We start from the raw sequence: 27,981 nt of genomic DNA on the forward strand, positions 1-27,981 counted from the left end.
AAAGTTGCCCCTAGGCCTTAGTGGCCCTAGGGAACTTATTAAGTTGGGGCCCTAGGGATTAAATTGGGAAGGAGGTTTTCTCTCTCTTCTCTCTCTCTCTTCCCTTTTTGGGAATCGTGTAGTAAAAGGGGAGCTTTCCCTCATGCGCATGATGAACAAGCGTGGAAAAGCAAGGAGGAGGAGGCGACTGCTGTAGAACAGTTTTGGCTGCTGTTTTTCTGAGTGGAACCAGCCGTACAGCACTGTACGGCCAGAGCCAGACACTCTCTCTTTCTCTCTTTCTCTTCTGCTGCTGTCGGCGCACAGGACAGCTACTGGTTGGGCTGCGCAGAAGACCTGTGCAGGCTGCACAGTGTGTTTTTCAGCAGGTACACCTGGTACGGCTGCCGTACAGTGTACGGGCAGCCAGGTACAGAAGGTACAGTTGCTGCAGAAGTGTTTACAGGTGCTGGACAGACCTGTGTATGCTGATTCAGGCAGGTACAGAAGTGGACAGCAGGTTGTTTATGCAAGTACAACGCCTGGCACGCATCCCGAGGCGGTGCAATCAAGTACAATGCTGATTTTCAGATCTGTACTTTACAAGGACAGCATAGGAGTGAGCATCGGGAGGAAGATACAGGCAAGTGCAAGCACACGTGTGAAGCAGGATTGTGGGTTCAAGTGCCTGCAGGCACAGATTGGTGCTGTTGCTTCCTCCAGAGTTGTTTCACGAGCTGAACTTGGTAAGCCTTGACTCTGTTCATCTATCTCTCTTTCTGTTGCTTGATGTCTGCTACAGGTATGTGTTATCTGGCTCCTTGTGAGAGGAGGAGTATGGCAGATTGACAAGGGATTAAGACAGGGATTGAACAGCACATGTATGTTGAGCTGAGAAAATGTATCATGCTCTTGAGTTATGCCAGATGTATGCCCATGGCTGGCCTGCTTTGTGAACTTGGCTGATCAGAGGGAGGCACAGTGTGTTGCTTGAGGACACAGATCTGTGTGCATAGATCCTCTGTGCTGAGAAGGATTTGTGGGCAGTCAGATTGGACTACAGGTGTAAACTCTTGGCTGGTTTTTATGTTGTACTCAGCCATACATATTATTTTAATGAAATAAAGAAATACCGCAAGGGGCGCCAAGCTTTGGGGCCAACAGGTGTCGTTGTGTATTCAGATTTGGGCACTCTAGCTCCAATCTGTGTTTGGTTTTTCATCTAGACTACAAGTGGACGGGTGTTAGCTCTTACCGCACTCTGGTTCTTTATCAGAGGCCGGTTTCACGCCCTGTGTAGTATTTCTCGCCCTATGTGCTCTTGAAGATGTTGCTACCTTGCTTGGTAGAACATAGAGCCAATGGTAGAGAATATGGGCACTGAAGTCAGGCCGGTAATCAAGGCAGCTCCTTGGTGATCTACATCGACATACCATTGTTTTCTAAATGCTGAATTTCATATGCATTGGCATGGGTTAGTATATCCCAGCTCGTCAATCAGCCTGCCCAGTTCCAAGCTTCCCCAAGCCTCGAAACTAGTCTTGCGTGCGTGTAGGACACGGTAGATACACACTGTGCACATGACATACTCCCCTTCCTCTAAGAGCTCACTCCTGAGCTCACTAAAAAGCCAGGATAATCTCTCTGAAGAGTAGTCAATGTCTCCCATGTAGCGTTCTCCTCAACACGATCCTTCCACTTGATCTTGTATTCCGTGATAAGCGTGTTACGCAATCTTCTTTCACGAAATCCAAGAATCTTTTCAGGTTCGTGCGGAACAAATGTCATGTCCTCGACATCTATAATTTCTTGAGGAGTAACTAACTGATCTGCTCCACCCAGTACTTCCTTAAGTCTACTAACATGAAATACAGGATGAACTTTCACATGAGAAGGCAAATCCAATTCATATGCAACTGAACCAATCCGTCGTGTAATACGAAATGGTCCACAATATCTAAGGGATAATTTCGGAGATCTACCTGTCCGTAAAGTCTCGGAATCTTTCGGAACTCGCAAATACACCATCGTTTCTTCATAGAACTCTCTGGGTGAACAATGTCTATTAGAATAAAACCTGTCTCGGTCTTGAGCACTTCTAATAGATTCCTTTACAACTTGTAACATTTCCTGCATATCTTGCAAAAAATTACGTGCTGCATCATGCTGAAGTCCTAAGAATCCTACTGTAACAGGTGATCTAGGTTGAAAACCATACATAAGCATGAAAGGACTAAAACCTATACTCATATACTTAGTACTGTTATATGCAAATTCTAACATAGGAAGATAATCCTCCCATGAACTCTGTCTTTTGGATACACATGCTCGAAGCATATCCTCCAAAATCTGATTCACTCTTTCAGTATGGCCATTAGATTGAGGATGATCCGAGGAACTCAAATTCAAAGTTGTTTCCAACTTCTCAAAAACAAGTTTCCAAAAATCACTCGTAAACTTAGAGTCCCTATCACTGACTATGTCGTGCGGTAACCCGTACAGTCTAAACAATTGCTCGATAAACTGCCGTGCTAATTGCGTAGCTGTAATAGTCTTCCGGGTCGGTAAAAATCTAGCCATTTTTGTCAAGCGATCTACCACAACCCAAATAGAATCGTGGCCTTGATGTGTTCTTGGCAATCCGGTAATAAAATCCATGGAAATACTTTCCCATTTATTACCTGGGATTTGCAAAGGATGCAACAACCCAACCTGTCTAAAGCGTTCAGCTTTATTTGCCTGACAAATTTGACACTTGAGAACATAATCTTCTACATACCCTTTCATCTTTGGCCAATAAAAAGTGTGTTTCACTAACGAAAGCGTCCTCTGTACCCCAAGGTGTTTAGCAAAAGGGGCGTCGTGACACTCCTTAAGAATCTTGGACCTAATGTCCAGGATTTGTGGTACACAAATTTTGTCATTACGGAATAGTAAACCATTCGGAATCATCCACTGGCCTCCTGCAGCCTGAATGGTAGACTGCTCAGTCATCGAGTCTTGGTCAATCAATGAGCTCCCGTCCTGGATCTTCTGTCAAAATGGACCAAAATAACTATCAGTCTTGCAAAGCTCTCTCAATGACTGAAATAAGTCAGTAGAAATCTCGATGAACGACAAAGTATTCACCTCTCTAATTCGACTAAGCGCATCTGCAATACTATTCATGGACCCTTTCCGATAACGGATCTCAAAATCAAAATCTTGCATTAACTCCGCCCAGCGAGCTTTCCTTCCTCTCAAATCATCCGCATCACACACATACTTGATTAACTGATGATCAGTCAATACCAATCATCAGTCAATACCACAAACTTGGAGCCATATAAATAATGTCTCCAAACCTTGAGAGCATGAATCACAGCATAAAGCTCCTTCTCAAGGGTTGGCCAACGAGATTGAGTGTCGTCTAGCTTTTTACTTTCAAAAGCAACCGGTCTACCATCTTGAAATAAAGCAACCCCGATAGCATAGTCACTGGCATCAGTTTCAAGAACATAAGGCCGACTAGGATCAGGTAATGCTAAGATAGGTGCTTCCTTGACTTTATCTTTCAAAAGTCTAAAGGCCATTTCCAAATCGTTATTCCAAGTGATAGGCTGATTTGACTTACGTCCACGACCTTTCAATAAGTCAATCATCCGTAGTGTGAGCTGAGAGTACTCCCGTACAGATTTCCAAAGAAAAACAACAAAACCGAGAAAAGAACGAAGTTGTTTCACTGTTCGCGGTATAGGCCAGTCCGGAATCTTCTGAACTCGGTTATAGTCAATGCTCAATCCATCTCGAGTGATCTTATGTCCCAAGTAAATGATGTCGGTCATAAAGAACTCACATTTACTTAACTTAGCATATAGTCGATTCTGTCTTAAAATAGATAAGACAATCGTGAGGTGTCTGACATGATCCTCAAGAGTACGACTATATATCAAAATATCATCCAAGAACACTACCACAAATTTTCCCAAATGTTCACGAAAAAGATCGTTCATCATTTGCTGGAAAGTGGCTGGAGCATTGGTTAATCCAAAAGGTAATACGAGAAACTCGTAATGGCCATACCTAGTCAGAAAGGCGGTTCTTTCAACATGCCTTTCATGAATACGTAACTGGTGATAGCCAGTACGTAAATCTATCTTCGTGAAATATTTCGCTCCTGCTAACCGGTCAATCAGGTCATCTGATCTAGGGAGAGGATAACAGTTCTTAATGGTCAGCTTGTTCAATCTCTTGTAATCTATACACATTCTCCAGGTGTTGTCCTTCTTTCTCCTAAGCAACACAGGTGCACCCCAAGGTGATTTACTTGGACGGATCTGGCCCATCCTCAAATAATCTTCGAGTTGTTTAGCCAACTCATCTTTCTCAGCTTGGCTCATCCTGTAAGGTGGAATACTGACAGGATGAGCACCAGGGATCAAGTCAATACGATGATCAACTGCCCGTTCAGGTGGTAAACCCGATGGCAGTTCCTTAGAAAATACATCTTGAAACGAATCAAGTATCTTTTGTAATTCTTTGCTTTCAAACACACTTAATTTATTTACATCCATGGAAGGGATGAGAAATGAAGAAAGTGGAATCAATACACAATGGAAAGCGGTATACAAAGAAGAATCCATTATATTTCCAAAATCAATTGTATTTACAAGAGGTCCCTGAGAGAGATGAATACAATCACCTAAAATACTATACTTGGTGTCCATATGCTGAAAAGAAAAAATCTGACTAGACCAATCTATCTGGACTTGAAGAGTCTTAAACCACTCAATCCCTAATAACAAGTCTATATACTCTAGGTGCATTACATAGCATTCCAGAGTGTCTTTGTAGTCCTGAATCTGAATTGGAAGCATCTCCACCTTGCGATCCCCAACTTGCCTTCCCGCAGGTAGACGTACCTCATAGGTATGGTCGCTGAGTGTCATATCAAGACTCAATTTCTGCACAAGTTTGTAGTTAACAAAGTTGTGTGAACTGCCAAGGTCTAAAAGAATGTGAATTTTATGGCCATTCCATAAACTCAGAGAAGATCATGCAAACCAAATACTTTAGAATTGAACAGACAATCAGAACAAGTACTAGGACGAGAAAGTACAATAATTGACGTAACTGTCAAAGACAACTGGTTAGCTCCCTTTGGCTTGGGTCCTGCGTTTGCCTTGGTACCCTTTTGCTTTGGGCACTCGTTACGCATGTGTCCTTTTTCTTCGCAGATAAAACAACGTCCTTCCTTCTTGAGCTTTAAAGCCCTAAGAAGTCGTTTCTTCTTCGCTGGTGTCGAACTGGAATTCTTCGAAGGTTGGTCCGAAGACTTGCCTTCAGTCGTGTTAGCCATAGGTGCGGAGAACTTCCTTTTATGCTTGTTCTCATGCTCGGTAACAGGTTTCGACTTGGAAGAGACATCGTATCATCATAGATACGAGCTGAATAAATGGCCTCATCCAATGTTTTACATTTGTTATTTTTAACCTGTAATCGGTACGAGTCTGGTAAACCAGCTACGAAAAACCCCAAAAGAGTAGTGGGATCCATCTTTGTAGCTTTCATCTGCAAGTCACGAAACTTCTGGAGGTAGACCTCATAAGTGAGGTGCTGCGAGGTCATGGTCAAAGCTGAAAACCGGGCAACAACATCATAATCATCCTCTTTCTTGAGGAATTCTTTCTTGAAGACGTCTTCGAATTGTGCCCAAGTCGTTGGCTTAGGGTTGAGTTCCTTCCACCAAAGCAAAGCTTTGCCGGACAGGAAACCGGCTGTTAACTGGATCTTCTTTCCATCATCATATGGATGAAACTGAAAGTGAACTTGCCACTTATGTAGCCACGTGTCCACTATCTCCTTGGTGCGCTGCTTTTGCTCGCCCCCGAACGGTTCCGGAGTAATGTTGGGGCCTAAAGCAGAAGCCAAGGTATCCATACCCAAGAAAGTAGAGAAGGTAGTGGTCAATAGAGCAATGGAGTTATGCAAAGCTTGCATCTGGGCGGCGATTTGTGCCTGACGTTCTGTCGAAGAAGCTTCGAGAGCTACTTTGAACTCTTGGAAATCTGATTTTGACACAAAATCGTCAAAAAGATCGGCATTGGTACCTTCCGTAGCCGGCAAGCCTTCGCGTTCCACAAGGGGCTCCAACTCCGATTCTTGGGTCGACATCGTGAAGAGGGTAAGTGGAGAGAAAATTTGATCTTTGCACAAGGAAAGTGCAAGGGACCTTGAGAGCTTGAGAGCTTGAAAACTTAAGAGATGTGTGGCAAGAAGCCCACTTGAGGGGTTTATAAAGATAGCCCCAAAAGCTAAAAATTCCCAAAAGCTATCTTTAGCTTTTGCTTTTGTGTTTTTGTGTTTATATATATATATATATATATATATATATATATATATATATATATATATATATATATATATATATTCTAAACTCTTTAAAAAAAACAAACACTTTTAAACCTTGGAGGAGGGGTTTTAAAAATTAAACTCCCAAAAAAAACGAAAGCTCTAAAAAAAACGTAGGCTTTCCTTGTTTTTTTTTTCCCTCCTGGATTAGACTGCCGGCGTGCTGGCTGCCGTCATCTTCAGCTGCCTACGCGAATCGTCCTGCCGGCGACACCTTGCCTGACGTCGGCTGCCAGCACCTGCACTAAGATCGCGCATCATCATTACCAGGAATTGGAATATCTGTAAGATCTGGATCACGATCCGTATCGACAACACAAATTGTGGGAATACCTGGAATAATACATTCCTCAGGAGCAATCTTGGCCTGGGCGCCTACGTGGGCATGGCTTGGGCACCAGCCCGCCTGGCCTAGGCGCCTACGTGGGCCTGGCCGCCCGGCTGCCTGGCTACGCAAGCCTTAGGCGCCTGCAGCCGTCGGTAGCCCATCGCCTGCAACACCCGCCAGCGCACGTCAACCAGCACTACTCTCGCTCTCTCTCTTACGCGTTCAACAAAAAGCAATCTTGCTTTTTTGTCTGTTTTCTCTCTCTCTGCAGTTCATGCGACTGCACAAACAAGTCTCTTCTCTTCTTTGCAACGCAAACGACCCTACCATCTACCATCCCCATCAACATGGGTATCTTTGATGAAGAAAAAACACACACTATTCTGAAAACAGCAGTATGCACAGAAAAAACGGCAAGTTTTTTAACACATACCTTTCTTCGACCTCTTCTTCTCTACCTACCGACTTGCTTGTTCACGAGGTATGCTCTGATACCACTGTCAAATCCCCTCGGATCTCCTCGTGATCGTTCTCGGTTCGAGACTCGAAACCTGCAAACAAACGAAGGGGGTGCAGGCCTGACTCACCTCCCAACCATGACAGCCATGGGCAAGCCCACAGTCTTGGCTGTCTCCACCGAGCCACGAGCTGAGCTAACTAGGATGACGTACCAACCAATCTCCTCCTCGCGACGTCCCATACCGCCACGAAGCTGCCCTCGTGGGCCTCGAGATTGCTGCCGGCCTCGGCTACGTAAAGCAGGTGCACGTCTGCACTAGATCCAAGCTCCAAGACCATAGAGCTCTCACAAACTCGCGAGACTCTCTATATCTCAATAACTAACCTTGGCCACCCTTTTATAGGCTCTTGGCCGGTCATCGGGCGTCCACACTTGGGCGACCGCCCGTCCATACTTGGGTACCCGCCTATTAGTATATCCCTAACTCAGCTCGTCAATCAGCCTGCCTAGTTCCAAGCTTCCCCAAGCCTCGAAACTAGTCTTGCGTGCGTGTAGCACACGGTAGATACACACTGTGCACATGACAGGTAGACTCCTCACAATGAGAAAGGAAGCATGAATATAAACTGCAGCCGTATCAAAGTCCTCAAAAGCATCACTGAGACAATATATATATATATATATATATACCTAGACGAATCCAGGAACATGCCCAAATTCACCTTTTAAGAAAGTGCAATTTATAACCTCAAGGTAGTCATCCACAAGACAGTAAACCATCAACTCCATCATGCATAGTATGGACTAGATACTATGACATCCCCACTAACGTCATCAGTGTCCATGTAACATGCGGAAGCTTCGGGGTCGAATCGTTAACTTCAATGCTCAGAATTCAGCAATCTTTCACAACGAAATAATGCAGTAGATGTGCAGAAAATAGAGAGAGAGAGAGAGAGAGAGAGAGAGAGAGAGAGAGAGAGAGGACGCTCGCCAGGTTGCCCCGCCGCCTCCGCCCTACTGGTGGTCCTTCCCTCTTGCTGGTCGTGCTCGCCAGTTCTTGTTCATAGTCGTGCTTCTGCTTCTGCCCTACCTCAGGGCGTGTGTGTGTGTGTGTGTGTGTGTGTGTGTGAGAGAGAGAGAGAGAGAGAGAGAGAGAGAGAGAGAGAGAGATGGGTAGAGGCGGATAGTCGCCATCAGCAGGCAGTCGTCACCCCCAGCAGATAGTCGCCATCAACAGGCCGTTCAGCAGAGATACGCTTGCCCTTTGTGTGATCGACATCCTTGCAGAGAAGACAACATACCGCCTTTCGTTATCAGTGGAGCTGCTTGCAACAAGAGGTATTACTGTAAATACAGCAGGTACACTAGGGTTTCTAGCAAGTACTGCAGGTTCAGTAGGGTTTCCAGCAGGTGCTGCAGTACAGTAGGGGTTCCTCGAGGTACAATAGTTTCCGCAAGTACTGCAGGTACAGAAGAGTTTCCAGCTGCCGGTACTGTAGGTACAGTAGGGTTTCAGCAGGTGGTACAGAAGAGTTTCCAGCCAGTACTGCAGGTACAGTAGGGTTTCAGCAGGTACTGCAGGTATAGAAGAGTTTCCAGCCAGCACTGTAGCAGGTGCTGAATTTGGCTTTGAGAGAAAGAGTTTTCTTTGCTTTTGTACATGGATTTGGATGATCCGGCTGCTGCTGTTGGCGACATGGCTGCCAATAGCCTTAACATGGATCTTATTGAGGAGATGATCGAGAAGGATGTGGGTTATGCTTTAGATGCCTCAGAGCAACAAAAACGTCAAAGGCTTGATGTTGATGTAAGCTATACTCCGGTGAATGTTGGAGAGAATGCAGAGGAAAGTTCTCAGGCACCTTCTCCGGAGTTTGCACGTTTGCTGCAGATCACTGGTGGGCTTCTGCAAGAATATGTGAAGGCAAATAGCGTGCAAATGGCTGCAGTGGATAATAGTGGTGTGGCTGATGTATGCATGGAGACTCCTTTGTTGCTACAACAGCTAGCAGATTTTCATGATCGTGCTGCTATCTTTTTCTTTACTGGGCGTATTCCATTGTTGCCTCGTCTTAGAGCATGGCTGGGCCGCTTGGTGTCGCCTGAGGCACTTGAGGAGATTTACGATGGTCCGAGAGGCTTTTATGAAATACTTTTTCGCACTTCGGAAGCCCGTAGGGCAGTCTTGGAGCAGGTGCCACTTTTTTTGGATGGGCAGTTGGTTCATGTGGTTCCGTGGAAGCCTATGGCAGAGTACCAAGATATGTTGCGCCAGGCTTGCCCAGTTTGGGTTGAAGTGAAACAATTCCCACCAATGTTTTGGCGTGTTTTACCAAGTCTCATGCGAGGTATCGGTGATGTCTTGGTGGTGCCTCGAATGACATCTAGAAACCGAAATCGTCTATGCATGTTGTGGAATACTGGGAGACCTAGGCCGACACATTTGCGTGTCAATATGGCTGGGCTGCAACCTTTAATGTATGAATTGAGGTGGGATACATTTGCTGGCCACTGTTTCAAATGTGGTGAGATGGGCCACTTTGTCTCCGAATGTCCTAAGAAAGAACAAGTTGCTGCTACAAAGGATATCCTTGATGGGCAGTTGCCCGTGGAAGATGAGCATGATGCTCCTTCACATGATGCCCAACACATGGATGTACATGTGGATGTTCAGAATGAGGTTGAGCAGCCATGGGTGGAAGTACGTGGTAAAAAGACACGATTTGTTGCCCCGCGGGGGGATTTCTCAGATGCTGTTTGGCGGGGGCCTTTGCGTGCTCATCAGGGGCCCTTACATACATATGCTCGTCGCCCTTTGGGTTCAGGTGCCCAGCAACAGACCAGGATTGAGAGGCCGGGAGGCCAACTTTCTCAGGGTACAGGGCCTCTTGGGGTGGATAGAGTAGAACGCTATCCTATTAGAAATCGCCTAACAAAAGAAGCACAACAACAATTGCCTCTTGTGTTTGGTTCGAAGGGTGAGGTCATCTCGCCATGGGATGGTCATTACCCTTTGACACGTGCTCGGGAACTCCAAGGGCAATCTGAGATCACAAATACCATGTCTAAAAATGCAATGCTTCAAAAGGTTCGTGATTTGGCAGATTGTCCTGGGCCTAGTACACGGCCTTGTTGATTCCTTTTCTGGGAAGGCTTATGAAAATTGTACAATGGAATGTAAAGGGTATTTCTTCGCGCCAAAAGCAGTTCAGGCTTTGGCGTACAACTTTTTGTCATGGTTGGGATGTTTTGTGTGCAGTTGAACATAAGCAGCATAAGTTGGCTGGCAAAGCCTATGTATATAAGGGATTTCATGTTTTCTACAGCGGACATCCTGCTTCGCACTGCTTCGCAGTCAGGTGTTATGTTTGCTGTTCGTTCGCAATTTCAGCCTTCTCTTGTGATTCAAGATGTTCATGGAAGATTTCTAGTGATACAGATTGTTTGGGATGATACGCCTTTATGGTTGTTAGGGGTGTATGCTCCAAATAATGCTCGTGCACGCCGTTTGCTGTGGAATGACTTGTGTGCTCTTTCAATCTCTCATCCTGGCTTTGTGATGGGGGACTTTAATATGTGTGTCTCCAGGGAGCAAACCACGTCGCCTCATTCTGTAATGGATGGCCCGGAGAGAAAGGCGTGGGAAGCTTTTGCAGCAAGGTCGTTAAAACAAGACATGTGGTCTTGGTTGCATTCAGATGAAAGGGGTTACACTTATACCTCACAACAGTTTCGGGGCACTTATGCTAGATTGGATAGGATGTATATTTTACATCAAGATCTCTTTTTGCCAGAGGTTCTTACTATGATGGTTGATCAGCAACAGGTTTTGTCAGATCATTGGCCGCTTGTGTTTGAAATGGTCTATCATCCTGTGGATGCATATAAAGGCTTGTTGGGACGCTTGCCTTTGCGCTTAAATCACACTTTTTTGGAGCATGAAGTTTTTGATGTTTATATGCGTCAGTTGATACGACATTTCTCCACAAGAGTGTCCATGGCTGATTATCATGCTTGGCCAGTGTTCCTTACCAACACTCGGAAATTAGCACGTCATTATGGTCTTGCTAATGCCTCTATACAAAAACAGCATGTGGCCCTCCTTGAGTCGCTTTTAAAGGGCTTGCAGGCGTTCATGTTTACTGACTCTATGGATGCTGAAGTTGCGGATGCCATAGAATGGCTGAAAAAGGAGCTATCTAGGGTGCAGGAAGCACAATATGTTCGCTTTAAACTACTTGCACGTCTTGATGCTTTGCGGGATGCTAACTGTCAATCTCATCGCTTCTATGATAAGTTGCATCAAAAACATATGCGTGAGAATATTGTTAGGCTGATGGATGCCAAAGGCAACCTTGTTACTCAACCTTCTGAGGTTATTCAGCATTGCATCAGGTTTTATGAAGATTTGCTTGCCCCTCGAGAGGATGTCTCACCGGCTGTCCTGGCTGCAAGGGAGTCATTGTTTGCTGAAGTACGATATCAAGTTGACCCTGATGTGGCGGTTCAGCTTGATGCTCCTGTTACTCAAGGGGAAGTGGAAGCTGTTCTCTCCAAACTTCCCATGGGAAAGAGCCCTGGTTGGGATGGTTTGACAAATGAGTTTTTCCGAAAATATGCTGATCAGCTTGCAGAGCCTTTGACGCTTATTTGTCAAAGGGTTTGGGATGAGGGATATATGCCTGCCGATTGGAAGTTGGTCATACTTCGTTTGTTGCCCAAAGTCCCTTCGCCTACTTCTTTGGCTCAATGGCGCCCGATCTCACTTATGGGTATTATGTATAAAATCTTTACAAAGATTTTTGCCAATCGCTTGCAGAAGGTGCTTCCTACTCTTGTTCATCCGTATCAATATGGATTTGTGCATGGCAGGAATATTTTGCATAATATTCTTAATGTTCAAATTGGAGTGGATTATGCCAAGGCAAAGAAGCAAGAGATTGTGATGGTGCAGCTGGATCTTGAAAAAGCTTTTGATCATGTCAGCTGGTCTTTCCTTTCTCAGTTAATGACAGCCATGGGCTTTGGTCCCAAAATGGCTAATTTGGTGCATTTACTTGGCTCTGGCTCTATCACGCGGATTATGCTCAATGGAGGACTTTCGGATGGTATTTCTCTCACCCGTTCTCTCCGGCAGGGCTGTCCTCTTAGCCCTCTTTTCTTTGCCATTGCCACTCATCCTATGTTATCTCGCCTAGATGCTATGGCATCGCATGGTGAAGTGGTTGGTTTGCATCTCCCTCATGGCAAGCAATTGGTTGCTCAAGCCCTTGCGGATGATACTTTTATGTTTCTCAGGGCCGAAAAAGCCAATATAGATCGAGCAATGGAAGCTTGGAATAATTTTGCATTGGCTTCTGGGCTGAAAATAAATTCATCAAAATCAGCCCTCATTGTATGCACGGAATTTGATCTTGAGGCATTAGGGTGGCAAGGCCGTGTGGTGCATACAGGAGACATTGTTCGTCATCTTGGATATCCGGTGGGTGTGGATGTGGACCCCCAAGCGCTTCTTGCTTGGATTTCTGCTCGGATCTCAGATAAATTTGTGTATTGGAAAGCTCAAGGGTGGCCTATGCATGTGAGGGTTAAGGTAGCTCAGGTTATTATGCTTAGCATGATTTCCTATTTTTTACCTTTGCTACCTTGGACGCACAAATCTCTCATCCGTTTGGTTGCTCCCATTCGGTTTATGCTGTGGAAGAGGCAAGGAAATATTATGGGTCAAACATGGATAGCTTGGAATCACATTACGACGCCCCAAAGAATGGGTGGGGCTGCTTTACTGGATGTCCGCTTGCATATGGTGGCGCGTAGGTGGGCGCTTTTTCAGGATATGTGTTTGCAAGAGCAGCCTTGGGTTTTCATGGCTCGTGACTTGATTGAGTTGGAGGGATTGTCACATGGGCGGACACGTGTGCAGGCTTCATGGTGGGACATTGTGAATGCGGCTCATCCTGTCCGTATTCGCTCATCACACATTTTATCGCATATTCTCCTTTCTTGGCATGAAGTTCTACTGTTGGCCCGGTGGGATCCTAGTCATGAAAGACTACTTTCGAACTCTTTGCAGTTCGAAACATTTGTGGAGTCGCGTGTCATTGTTTGGCCAGACAGAGATGCTTCACGCATACGACTCAACCGCATGGTCAGGCTAGGCTTGGTTAGAATCCGAGATGCTGTGATACCTGGTCGTGACAGGCCATATTCATTTCGTCGTATTCGGCAGCACTTTAGGGTTCCTCGGACATTTCAGCCACTATGGGCTGACATCATGCATGCAGTTGAGCCTTTTACTCCATTGCCTCGGCCATCTGCAAATCAGCCTTGGCTTGATTGGGCACTATGTAAATCTGGTGACTTGATATCACTCTCAGCTAACCAGGTCTATCATAAGCTTGTATCAGAGAAAGATTGGGTTTCAGCCAAGGCCAATAAAGTGTGGGGATTGCACAAGTCTAAATCATGGTGGCAAAAAACTCTTATGAGTGGTTGGCAGTCTAAACTCCCTTACCAAGGTAAGGTTTTCATTTGGAGGATGTTGGTGGGAGGGTTACCTACACGGGATCAGCTGAGCCGTCATAAAATTACACTGGCCTCTTGCTTCTTCTGCACGACATGCACTGAAACAGTTATGCATCTGTTCATGAGTTGTCCAGTGGCCCGTCAGATTTGGTCTTTTGTCTCTCGCGTTTGGGAGGCAGTAGAGAGGTCTACTGTTTCGGCTCATCAGTGGATATTTGGGATTTGTCCTCAAGTCATTACTTCAGACAGCCACCTTGTGATATTCCATTTCCTTAGATGGACAGGACTTTGGCATATTTGGACTACACGGAATGGGTTCATTTTTGATTCCTTGTCTGGAATACATGGGCACATTCTACGTATCCGCGGTTTGCTGCTTTGGCAGTTTTCTTCTCTTCTCTCAGCTCAGCTACTGGATGCAGATGTTATTTCCTTATGGTCTACGGCGGCTCGGCTGGCTCATCTTTGATGCTTCTATCTGGGATGCTTATTTGGCTAGGAGGCTTTCTTATTAGTGTACAGGTTTGCATGGTCATGATCCTTTAGAGGATCTTTTGTGGGGGTTTTGTTTGGGGCCATAGGTTCTGTGTGAGCCATGTGGCTGATGTACATTTTACATATAATATAAAACACCATTTCACGAAAAAAAAAAAAAAAAAAAGAGTAGGAGAGGACACAGTATTGGGTCCCGAATACCCTCTATAGGGTATTTGCTTTATTAGAATGATGCAAATCAGAAAATAAAGACTAAACTTTGAACTGTTTTGGCTGAGATAAATCTCTACCCTTGACCTTCAACTTTCACCCTTGCGTTAGCTTCTCCCTTGGTTGTCCGGGCGCTTGAGATGCTTCAACACTTTGTGAAATATGAGATGCAATGACGGAAAACTAGGTTGGCCTTTTATACTCTTTCAGGTTCCCAGTCAGCGAGCAGCATGAAGTCGGGTAGCAACATTAAATGCTCACGACTTGTGAAAATAGCAATAAAATGTTTTTATCTAGTTTCACACTATGCAATGGGCTGGCCATTATGCGCATGGGTTCTAGGCTGCTGAGCAGCCTGTAGAAACTCTCCCACATCTGGCCAACAGCCCTTGTAGGGCCTGGGGCCTAGTCGGCTGGCTGCCTACTAGCCATAGGGCCAGCCAACAGCCCCTTCCAGCCCCACACATGGCTGGTGGGCATAGTCGGCCCCCTCCTGGCCCCTTGGGAGTGGTCGTACACCTCCCCCATGCCCACATTAATGGTCTTGGGGTGGCTCTATGGGCTGGCCCCATCTCTATATGCAACACCTACATGCCTACACAGAGGTCTGGCATCCAGTAGCACACCAAATACACAAAACAACTAACATCATTCCAGAGGGAGACTCACAGCGCGGACTGGCACTGCTTCATGTGCAGGACAATGCACACCTGACCTTGGACGCACAGAGTGGAACCTTGGCTGACTTGTCCCGGACTCGGCTCACATGGGACCAGTTTCCACTCCAGGTCCTGCACCTTCTTGTTTAGATATGTCCACGTTTCATCCAAGTGCGGGATGCACATGACAGTCCAATAGTGGGTGTAGAACTTGGTATCAATATATGCTCTCACACACACACACCCCACGTACACACACAGCATACATTCATACAAAGGTCTGTGTACTGAGTTTCTGTCAGACCTTCGGAGATACAAGGCAGACTCAACCATAATGAAGCCTAGCACCAAGGATCATGACAAATAGAAAGAATTATTACAACAAAAAGGTAGTTGATAGGGCATATGCACCGCTAAAGAGATGGAAAGAAATAACACATATCAACAGGCCGAAAACTTCACAATGTGAAATTTGCATGTCCGCTAATATAGCATAAAGATATCCTAGATGAATCCAGGAACATGCCCAAATTCACCTTATAAGACTCTTCCATAAGTAGAATCAGATCCCTAGAATCAGCAATAAACAAGTGATCCCTATGTAAGGATCACAGTTCACAGGCAAAACACCCTCCTTTCTCTGCAAACACTGCAAAGTACACAAGCTCGGACTAAATAAACTCTGCTCAAGATCTCTAAAAAGATCACTACTCTCGATAAGAAAGAACTACTCTCCTCCAAAATCTACAAGCTGCAATCGCAAAAGAAAGTCTCCACAGGTACAGAACAGCTCCCGAATCGCTCCTGAAGCACTGGTGCATCCACCGGATCCCCTCTGAGTGCTAGCCACACCACTAGAGATGGAAAACGCAGCCTAAAACATTGCTGTCGAGCAAAAAATCTGCACGCCACCGCAAACAGAAGGCAAGGAACAAGTAGAAACCGGGTATTGTGTAGGCCAAGACCAATGGCACAGATATAGATGCTCCAAAATCAGTAAAACGCTGACGTAAATCAGAAAATCCAGCCACGAAACCTCTCTGTGATGAGAACGTTGCTGCAGATCTGCTCCAACCGCAAGTTGAAGCCACTAGAAGTTGTGAATCTCAAAAAACGCAGATCACCAGACTACCGAAAAGCACTGAATGTGATGGATTCGTCCCTCACGGGTTATGTATTATGAGGACCAGAGATGCTTGGGTCTGTACCTACTAGAGTTTTACCGCTACTGGGAGACCATGCTCAGACGGCACCTAGTAAGCCAGCAAAATGTCTCTCAGACATCCATTGCAGACTTCTTCGCATTGCATTTGCCCACACAAGGGAGTACCATCCAGGCTTAACAGGTCTGAGGGATCATACAGGTCACTCCATGGATGCATGGCGTCACTAGTGAGGGAGCACGATCTCTATTCCCCGAGTATCTCTGGCCATCTTGCCCCAGGATTTTCAGTACCATATGTACATGGGAGGCCCACGTAGAACGCAGGTCTTCTTTTCAGTACTTTTTGTTTCCATATTCACATTCTACACCTGGAACCTTTGTAACATATGTTGGTCTCATAGACCCATTGGGTCTTTTGTAGATAAAATCTTTCTTTCTCACACACAAAGTCAAGGGAAAGTACAACCCACATAAAAGAGAAATAATAGCAATTGCCTAAGGTCAAGATTAGTAGATTATAAGTAGTGTTGTGGTAAGAAATCTGTGAACATCCCCCCAACAACTGGTATCAGCCACGTACAATGTGCGTTGGCTGAGATATGATAATACAGTGACATCAATACTGGAATTCTCAATGTCATACACTACTAGAACACAAAGAGACCCCCCATGATATATATGTGAGCTGGCTGATATTCCACTCATTGCTCAGGTTTACCTAATCAGCGCAAAGCTCATTGGAGTTGTGATAGGACATAAAAGTTGCACATACCCCCAAGGATAGTATCACTTCACAATTTCCAAGGCAAGGTGTAATCTAGGCACCACTCACTGTGCAATATCTCTGGGTACCGAAAATGGCTGTGTTGCTTTGTGAATCCGTATCCTTTCTAGTAGTATTGCATAAGGAAAGGCACATGCTATTTTGCATTATCAAGAGAGCAAGATACATCCAAATCATATAAACCCTTGTGAATTTAAAAAAAAAATAAAGGAATTTTTTTGGGCATTTTGTACCTGGCACCCAAGGTCACCCAGTCCCAATATACGTTCACCATCTGTGACAACAATGACTTGTACAAGCTTTTCTGGCCAGTTCTTCAAAACATCCAGGACTTTTCCTCTGAAAATCAGACCACCAAGTGTGAGGCATGAAAAGGACCATTTTGGGATGAGCTAAGAAGTAGACACCGCACATACCTTTCTTTGAGGCTGATGTATAAACCATGAGGGCGCTGAAATATGGCCCCATACTTTTGGCACGCCTCGCCCACTGTCGGTGTGTACACAACAGGAAGCAGCTCCTCCACATGGTCAATTAAGACCTTGTAAAAAAGTCGTTCATTCCGTTCCTACGACAAAAAGTAGATTTATATGCACCATGCAAGTATGGCGAAACCGTTCACCGCCAGGCTACATGCCCTTTTTATGATCTTTGCAGAAAATGACAGACATTCCTCTATCATTCTTTGTACCTGAAGGCCCATCACTGCAATGTATTTCTGGAGAGGATCTGCATAGGATCGAACATTCTCCATAATCTTTTGCACCTGCTCAATTTCACAAATCCAAAACTTAAAAGACATCACTTATCATCACTATGGTGGTCATACTAACCGCATGCGGATATCAACAATGTACATTTATATAAATAAATTGTACTTCTTGTTGTACTTCTTGTTTTTTCCTGGTTTTAAACATAAAAAAAACTGCATGGGTGCATGCCTGAGAATGCACATGACATGTGCTCATATACATGTATAAACATGAAGCAACAATCTTTGTGGTCCATTTTGAGCATTCAAACATGCTTGATTTGGCTTGAGCTTTTCTGAAAGAAAACACTAAAGCACTTTATAATGTGTTAAAACTTGATGCAAGCTATGATTGGTTTGCTGGAGAAATATGTAAGGTGTAAAATGCTCATGAAAAAATTCCAGTTGCTGAATGCCCTATCCATCAAGTGATTACACTGCTGTTGGTTTTGTTTCTGAGCAGGTTGGTATACGGCTGCTCCTAGCAAGGTGCATCAATCAGGTCAACAGGGTGAGAAAAAAGGAGCAAAAGGAGCTGCTCGCCCTCTTCTACTCCTTCAATGCTTTGCTCAGCCTTGGATATTGGTTGGTGCCGTTGCCACTCATAGTGACTAAGAGTCTGCCATTATAGAGCCACAAGCTGTTTAAAACTTTAATGGCAACAACTTCTTTAGAAAAAAGAAGACCTATAAATAGGCAAGGGAAGGCTGTGGGAGTTGTAGTCCATGCAATGAATTACAATATTCTATAGCACAGACCATGAGTTAGTGGGGTTCCTCTTTCATGATTTGAATATCAGGCATTTTCAACAACACAGATGCTTAATGGAGTTGTCACCGATGGATTCTACACAGAAACCACCTCCTCCAGGGCCAATATTCAGCTGTTGACCATACGTTAGACCCATGTATCTGCAACGTGGCAACTTACCAGTGTGCCTGTACAGCCAAATCATGTTGTTGAAATGCTTGGGGGGCTTTGGATTATCAAGCCATGTTTAGGTAGGACAACCTTCTTCTGGGTAATTCATCAGAGGGATGATTGTATTGGGGAGCTCGAAGAGTCTTCTCTCCCTTTCGAAGATTCAATAAAGATAGACGGGGCAAGACTTCACATTGACCTTCTCTATTATGCTCTTCAACTTTGCATTTTTCTTCCATAAAACCTGGCACAATCCTTTAGCCCAGTTTTTTCATCAAAGAGTCAGATCTTTCACTGTGCAATGTTTTTGTGACTCATGCAAGAAAGGCCTTGCACCTTTCCTCAAACCTTCGTGGCCAACTCTACGTCATTGCCTTTGTGCCAGAGTAGTAGCTTACTTCTCTTGTTGCAGGAAGCCAGCCAATTGCTCCCCTATTTTGTGTACTATATCCATTATTTAATCTATCAACTGAATCTTCTTGTGTTGAGGGCAATCAAAGAATCCCTCGAGAAGGCATGGTAGCTGAAGAACTCAGATTAACTCGAGATTCCCTTGACAAAAGGCATGGTAGCTGAAGAACCTCGAGAAAAGTCATGGCAGCTGAAGAACTCAGACTTGACTTGGTCTAATGCCATTGGAGAGCTGCAACAAGACATGACCCAGCTTCAGACCTAGGCTCGAAGAGAATGAGAACACACAAGAAACCTAGAGGAGAATCCTTCTCTCAAGGGATGCCTTCTACACATCCTTGATTATGGCATTAGACCTAGTCAACTATTCTTGGTATATGGGCAGTTTAAATTAGGTTGAGAGGAGCAAGACTTCTGCTGTTAATTATTTTTCCTCTTTTCCTACTTTTTGGATATTGTGTGTTGAGGTGTTTTGAAGAAGTCATGCTTCCATTGAGCTACATCTGACAGGAATCGATCTTGCAAGTGGCACAATGGCCAATGAACTGGACCAAAGCCTGACTGACGGGGTCCACAATGCTCTGTGTCTTCCATCCTCCTTTCTGTTGTCTTGCCTGTAACGAATCTTAGACATGCATAAAATCTAGTAATGGAGACCAAGCACATTTCAGTAACAAGAAGGACGACTTCTTTTGGGATGCTCAGGATATATTGGATGTGGCCAGAGCTTTGATTGTATTGCATGTATTAACAAAAAGGTGTCTTTTTCAGGTTGAACCACTTCCACCATAATATCGCTCTGGTGTTGCTCTAGCACAAAGGGCCTTTAGTTTCCTGTGAAGGTTTTGAAGCACACAGAAAGCACAAAGATTGACAATCTTGCTCAATTGCAGCAGGGCCAGCTTTTTATCCATTTAGTACCAATCTTGATTGACTGATGACGTAAGGAGTAGCTTTTTGTGGCAGACCGACTGTCCAACAGGCAAGGGGAAAGGTAGCTGCAGGAGAAGAGGGAAAGGGGCTTCTTGGTACCAAGTGTGTCATGGCAAATGTCGTAGTCTGCGTCACGGTGGGCCCTACAAAGTGCTTCAACCTGTGTAGCTGGGACTGAATAGGTCATATCACTTCCTTCATTCTTCCCATAAGTGCCATGCCTTCATTCTCCACATTCTTCCACATCAGAACTTCCTTCAATGCTCCCCCTTCATTGGCAAAAACGCCAATCTAAAGCATGTGGAGAAATGTACATGGAAAGATGGCTAATGAAGAGGCTGAAATTCCTCTGAAGGCAGCATGTGGTGCAAAAACACATGAGAGAATCATGGCATACCCAAAGAAACACAGGCAATGATCAATCTCCCCAAGAAGTCACTTTTCACTACCATCGATTGACAACTCATCAGCAATCAAACCAATGAATCCCCCCCCCCTCCCCCCTCCCTACCATAACCTTCAACTACTAGGGTGGCATGCTGATATGACATGGTCAAAAATTGCACGCATAAATCCATTTAAAAAGCAGCAACAGAATATAAAAAATGTCTAAAAGAAAAAGCAGCACTAAATGATACTTTTCTGTAAGCTATGGTCATTATAAATTACCTGAAGGTCTTGACTCAAATGAGCAGGGGGGAGAAGGCCCGATAAATAGTGATTCTCTCTTTCTTTATCACTGAAAGCAAGCCCCTTGTTGTATTGTGGATCACGTAAAAGCTCCAAGCCACTATTGTCAAGCCATAAATCATAAAGATTAATGTAGACCTTTTTTTGCATGTACATAATGGAGCACCACATAAGCATGCATAATTGCCCACACACTTGCAACTACACATCAAAGCCAAACCTACAAATCTTTTTCCCAAAAATCACTACCCCTTTTTTCATGCTTTGGAGGAATTCACAACTGTTCCTTCCACAGAACCAGTCCAATAAAGGATAAAGAATTTTTCAAAAATCCCTAGGCTTATGGAGGTTAAGCAGAGAGAACAAAGTTTAAAACCAACCCCCCCCGCCTCCCAAAAAAAAAGGCTCCCAGTAGCCACTAGTGTGGGTATAAACGAGATAGTTGAAGATGAGCAGGAAGAGAACACTATGAAACCTGATGCTTTGAAGGAAATGAGAGCTACCGGCTCATCAGAGGTCAAAAGGTTGTAACTCTCTTCAACCTTGGCAGCGCAGAGGTTCTCATCTCACCACAGTAAAAGTGAAACAGGCCGAATTGCAGATCACTCCTACAGATGCTTATAATCTTGTGTTTTTAAGGCATCAACTTGGAGACTTCATTAGAAGCTGAAAATATGGCGTTGTTTTTGCAAGGGTGGATTGGGGCAGACATTCAACATAACACCTTTGGTTTGAGCATTACATTCTTTCAATAATATGATTTCTTGTTCAGCTAACATCATCACCTTCTGACCTTGCAAAGAAGACAATCAATCGGAAGAGCTGTTACAGGGTGAATTCAGTCAACCAAGACATTGCTTTTTTGTTGCCTTGATCCTAATCCTCAAGTAGCACGACACATCTGCTAACAGCATCTTTTTGAACTTCAATTTAATTTTAGTTTTTCGAGCCGGGGTCAGAAACGAGCACGCTCATATTAAGTGTCTCAAAACCTTGACAATAAAGAGTGAACTTCCTCTCATTCCAAAAAAATTTAAGAGGCTAACTGAAGCCAAAATTTACAAGTATCAACTCAAGATTGGGTACAAAAAGACCTCGTTTTCCAAACTTATGATGCATTTTGGCATTACGTGTCTGGGCTTCCCCTAGAGGCGGTAGCTTGGAACGGAGATCTAGAGGGTTCTAACGTGACCAATGTGAAAAGAAAAATTCAAAGGGAGAGGCATTAATCAGATAGTACAAAGGGTATAAAGCCTTTAGGAGCCGATGGGCACCTATCAGCTACTGGAAAGCGGGAAATAAACCTAAGCATATGATATGGAAAATCTGATGATAGAAGCCTCTTGAAAAAGGTAATACCTATACAGCATGACTAATTCAAGGTAAACCCTCTATGCTTCCTCTAGAACTAAAAGCAATCAATAAATGTAACTGAAATTGGGATTTTGCAGAGAATCAAAGAGAAAAAACTTCGAAGGAATGCTACATTTGGTCTACCCCAGGTATTGGCATTAGTAAATAAGATGATGATAAAGGTCATACAACGTGCTTGTCTTATTGAGCAGTGCATGATTGCATTTTAAGAGTTCAGGGTTCTCACTGACTGAAAGGGAGCACGGATGGCACTTAGAGAGAGAGAGAGCTCTTAGAAGAAAATGAGTTGGATATCACAAAAATAACTTTCCTTCTGGACCATGTTACCCGCTTGGGGAAATCACTAGTCAAGAAACTGTGTTGGACCCAACCAAGATCAAGAACATAATCAGCTCTATAGGGTAGTCTAACACATGATCTTTGGATATTTGTGGCCTTGCTCCAGAATATAGAGAGCACGTGGACAAGTTTTCCTCAAACAATAGTGCATAAGCCCAAGATCAAAACTTAGCACTCACCATATATTGTGTTTGTGATGTCTTTTTCTCATGATCCTTTGTCAAGATAAGGTCATCAACATAGAGGACGATGACAATATACATGCCCTTATCACAGATTTGCATATGGACTGCGAGCACACGCGAGAGAGAGAGAGAGAGAGAGACCAATACTTCAATCCATTGGTACCATGTTAGACCTTATAAAGAATGTGTTGGTAACATGTTAGACCTTCTAAAGAATGTGAAGACCAAAGTGCGAGTGAGTGATAAAAGTATTGAAGACTTTCCAAGAGCCAGAAGAGGCCGCTGCATCAATACCAGACTCGGTAATTACCCAGCGATTTGTAATGCCACAATCATACTATTGGGCTATCTTGCAGGAGGATGTGCACATAGCTTACATATGTGGCATCTGCAGGCACACGACAGCATCAGTTGCACATATATGAGCAGCCCACGTATGGGCAGCCAGAAACACATGGATCCATGTTGGCATTATGAGAGCACCCACCAAAATGCACATCCGGAAATCAAACTTCTTTGCATGTCAGACCAAACTTGGGATAGTGTAGAGATAGGTGTAAGGCATAGGTGAATTGCAAAGCTTTCACAATGAGTTGGTGCAAGGGCAGAGGCTTGGACAGCAAAGGAACATGGGGCATCCACGCATGATTAGTGATGCGGAACTTACAGAGCTAGTGTACCGGTCCCATAGCTAGTCACAGCGTTCTCAAGCAAGTGTACTTCAGAGCTCACCCACTCACAAGCACCCACATGTGACAGTCTCTTTAATACTATGTTTTGAATTTATCTAGTGGTGAAGTAAAAATTAAGATCCTCAGTAGGGCCAAGCATGTTACAGTGGACAGCAGGATGGCATGGCCAAATTCTTATTGCAAGGTTGGTTGTCAAGCTGATCCAGCCCACCAGCATCAGTAGGGGAGCCAGCTATCTAAAAAGGGCATTCACCCCATCATTTGGTACTTAAAGTCTTAAACTCAAAGAAGGGCTGCCAGTACAACACTCCTCCATTGAGCACTTGATCGTGCAAGAACAAATAGTAACAAGCGTATGCTTGATTCTAGGATCTTCCAGATAACTGTCCATTCGGCAAGTCCAGTTCCAGATTGTGCCAGTGAAGGTAGAGCTGCTAGATTTCTACCTTGCACCTCATTATTAGAACTATCTTCTTGGGTCCCAGTTAATTGATGTAAACTCCTGCTCTTTTTGCAATCATATAAGCATTATGTGTACTACATAGCCCAATTACACATCATTGCAAGACATTGAGAATGATGTCACAGGTATCCTTGGGTCAACCACCAATCATGCAGGATAATCTCTGTGTTCAATTGTATGAATACAAACATCAAGGCATATCTTCTTCCATTTATATTCAAGTTTATGTTCAAGAAATGGCTCCCAGTGCTCCATCAACTATGAGGTCCCTTTGTTTGCATGTGTCTGCGTGCGCGCATGTGTGTGTGTGTGTGTCTCCAGGGGCCACCCCACTGACTCAGCTCGAATTACACACAAGCTTAAAGACAGAAGTAAAAAGGGTTACCATACTGACTAGCCGGATGGGGTGTGCAAAACTCCCAATGACAAGCCAGATTTCTTTCCTTTGCAAAAGATCCTATGGAATTTGGCATCGTGGGTAGTCAGACCCTTGGAAGGAAAAAAACCCACATGATTCCCGAAATCAAGCTCCAAAGGAGCAGTACACAGCAGGTGGGTTGTACATCAAGATGACGATGGCAAGCGCACAACGATCAAGATGATCTCTCTCTCTCTCTCTCTCTCTCTCTCTCTCTCTCTCTCTCTCTCTATATATATATATATATATATATATATATATATATATATATATATATATATATATATATAACACAAACACAGCATACCATGCCCTTTGCGGCTCCGAAATCCTACAGGCATCCCGAAATCGAGCTCCAAGGAGAAGTTACGCAGGTGGGTTGTAACATCAAGATGATGATGGCAAGCGCACAAGGATCAAGATGATCTCTCTCTCTCTCTCTCTCTCTCTCTCTCTCTCTCTCTCTCTCTCTCTCGCACACACACACACACACATACACACACACACACACAGCATACCATGCCACGTTGCGGCTCCAAGGTGTAACCAGCTGATCTTCAGTAGCAGAATCCTCGCCATACACGTCTCTTACACCACCAACAACCGTGTTAGAGGGATCCTTGTCCAGCACAGTTGGGCCTCCATTCCTCAAATCTCTCAGTTGGGTCTCCATAGCCACCAAGCACGACACAGACCTCTCTGCAAAAAAGTTTGGCTACAAAGAACACTACACCCACTTCCCAGCTAGCTAGCTAAGGTTGAAGACACCATGATTATAAACAGCTGGCCTATTCACTCACTTTTTATTTTCAACACATCCCTCTTCACTAGTCACACCCGGAACGTGGTCCACACGATGACTCACCCCATCCATACACCATGACTCCCATGGTGACATCACATGTTGGTGGCATGTTCCATGAGAGGACAAGTGTGTGTGTGTGTGCGCGCGCGTGAGAGAGAGAGAGGCCCATCACACATCTCTAACAACCAGAGCTTTCTCCCATAAAAAAGCAAGGATAGGGAGATGGATGGGGGAGACTCCTCGTCCATGCGCCTTGGCAGGGAGATCTCCCCCAATTCAACGAACTCTCCATTCCTCTCCCCTTTTCCTAAAAGCACGTGGGTGGGCAGTAATATGTAAAGCCCCTTAAATTTCACCTGATTTTAAGTGAAAACAAGTATTAACTAGTACTTGACCTGCAAGTTGCTGCGGCCCCTGCGTACTACCCTCTCTTGGTATTACATTGTTGCCATGTGGCACGTGGCTAGAGAGGAGCTCTCAGATGTGTCAACTGTGTGCACACCAATTTTTTGAGGGTGCACCTACGTGCGAGTGTGTGTGCCTTTATGTGTCCATAGTGTGTACACACGTCTATGTGAGCGCACCATCAAGTAGTAAAGTGTTAATGAAGTAGGCTCATACTACCCTCACGCTTAACCTATGTGTGTGTCGACTATATGTGTGTGACTGTATGTCAAATCTGTGTGATTATGTGTTGCCGAGTGTGTGTATATGTGTGTGTGTGTATGCACGTGTATATCTCTGTGTGCATGTGCGCAAGCGAGTGTGGGTGTGCATCTATGTGCTTGTGTGTGTGGATGCACAAGAAGGGAGAGTTAAAGAATGAAAGACAAGCTTTATTTCCATTTCAGATTCGAATTTCAGTGTAAAGAGGGGGCAGTGCTGTAGGGAGGTCACTTATATGATGAAAACTTCTCTCTCTTTCTCTTTATCATCGTTGTTAAAAAATAGAAGACCTCATCATTATATGTATATGTAAGGTGCATCTATTTGAGGATATAATAAGTGAGTAAACCTCACCACACATCTCCACCAAATTTTTTTAAAAGTGAAAGCAATAACCATTTTTATTTTTTAAAATTCTTAACATAGATTCTACATACATGCACACATACACATACACACATGTACCCACATACACAGACACACATATGTACACACACACTTGCACATGCACTCATATACACTCATATACACATACACACGCAAGCGTACACGCACATAGTCATACACTTGCATATGCACATGCACACGCACATGACTACACATGTACACAAAGTCACACACTCACATGCAAGCACATAGAATCGACATGCACCCAATCACCCACATGTGCGTGCGTGCACGCACACCCAACACACACTTGCATACACGCACAACGCAAATACACATGCATGCACGCACACATAAACACATGCATGCATGTATACACACGTATGCATACACAAGCGCACGTGTACACACACATATATGCATGTATCCACACACACATGCACATAGATGCGTGCACATGCTCTCTTGTGTACATTCATAGACACACTCTTTTGCATATGTGCACACAGAGACACATACACGTGTATATACATAGGCGCACACATACAAGCACACACACTTGCACATGCACATACAAAATCGACACACGCATAATCACACACACTTGCATATGGATATAGAAGTAACGCATACATGCAGATGCATTCACACACACCCACACACTTGCACGTGGATATAGAAGTAACGCATACATGCAGATGCATTCACACACACCCACACACATACATTTATGTGCATACACAAAAATGCATACACACGTATATACACACACACACTTGCAAGCTTGTCCAAACATACTTACACAAAACACACACATGTATACACATGGACATGCATGTGTATGCACACACTTGAGTGTGCAAACACACACACATGCACGTATGCATGCACAAACATGCATAGACAAGTGTTCGTGTATGTGCACACACGTACACATGCACGAAATGAGATGGCCACAAAGTGACACGTGGGTGAATGTGTGCATGTGTGCGTGGATGCACGCATGTGTATGTGTGCACGTGTGCTTGTGTGTGCCTGTACACTGTGTGTATGTGTGTGTACACTTAAGTGTATGCACGCACTTGTATTTGTGTTGTGCGTGCATATGCAAGTGTGTGTACATAGTAGCGAGTGGGTGTGTGTGCATCATGTGCACGTGTTTGTACAATCAAGTGTATGCACGTACTTGTATTTGTGTTGTGCAAGTGTGTGTGTGTGCACGTCATGTACACGTGTGGATGTGGGTGCATGCACATGCGCGTGGGTGATTGGGTGTGTGTCTCGATTTTGTGTGCATGCATGTGAGTGTGTATGACTTTATGTACATACGTAGTCGTACATGTACACATGTGTGGATGTGTGGTGCATGCACATGCGCGTGGGTGATTGGGTGTGTGTCTCGATTTTGTGTGCATGCATGTGAGTGTGTATGACTTTATGTACATACGTAGTCGTGTGTGTGTGCATGTGCATATGCAAGTGTACTACTATGTGTGTGTGTGTATGCTTATGTGTATCTATACGTGTATGTGTATGTGAGTGCATGAGTACGTGCAAGTGTGTGTGTGTGTGTGTACATGCGCGACAGTGTGTGTGCATATGTGTGTCGGTGTATGTATGGGTACACGTATATGTGTATGTGTGCATATATGTAAAATTTTTGTTAACATTTACTCTTTTTTTTCACTGGTGGAGATGTGTGGTGAGGTGTGCTCACTTATTATATCCTTAAATAGATGCACCTTACATATAATGAAGGGGTGTGGTGAGGTGTGCTCACTTATTATATCCTTAAATAGATGCACCTTACATATAATGAAGGGGTGTTTTATTTCAAAACAATGATAATAGAAAGAAAGAGAGATACGTTTTCATCATATCATCGACCTCCTTACAACAATGCCCCCTATTTACAATAAAATTTGAATTTGAAATGGAAATAAAGCTT

At 44.3% G+C, this 27,981-nt stretch overlaps 1 protein-coding gene across 3 annotated transcripts in view; it reads right to left on the reverse strand.

Moving 5' to 3' along the window:
• Positions 1-25,003, reverse strand: part of LOC147624575 (NADP-dependent malic enzyme-like) — a 68,939-nt gene extending 43,936 nt beyond the window's left edge. For 2 of the 3 annotated variants that reach the window (XR_015269112.1, XM_086819593.1), the window contains exons 1-5: positions 24,694-25,001; positions 20,684-20,804; positions 17,690-17,764; positions 17,415-17,566; positions 17,232-17,337 (exon numbers count right to left, since the gene is read on the reverse strand). Coding sequence is in view for 2 of the 3 variants with exons in the window: in XM_086819593.1 (XP_086675719.1) it covers positions 17,232-17,337; positions 17,415-17,566; positions 17,690-17,764; positions 20,684-20,804; positions 24,694-24,848 (609 nt within the window). In the remaining variant the exon portion in view is untranslated. Of the gene's footprint in view, positions 1-17,231; positions 17,338-17,414; positions 17,567-17,689; positions 17,765-20,683; positions 20,805-24,693 lie in introns of all 3 variants that reach the window. The other variant, XM_086819594.1, reaches the window with a different exon arrangement.
• Between the last annotated feature and the right edge of the window lie 2,978 nt (positions 25,004-27,981).

Source organism: Cibotium barometz, chromosome 25, assembly GCF_041138505.1.
Source record: "Cibotium barometz isolate CiBa-2024 chromosome 25, ASM4113850v1, whole genome shotgun sequence".
NCBI classification, from domain to species: domain Eukaryota; kingdom Viridiplantae; phylum Streptophyta; class Polypodiopsida; order Cyatheales; family Cibotiaceae; genus Cibotium; species Cibotium barometz.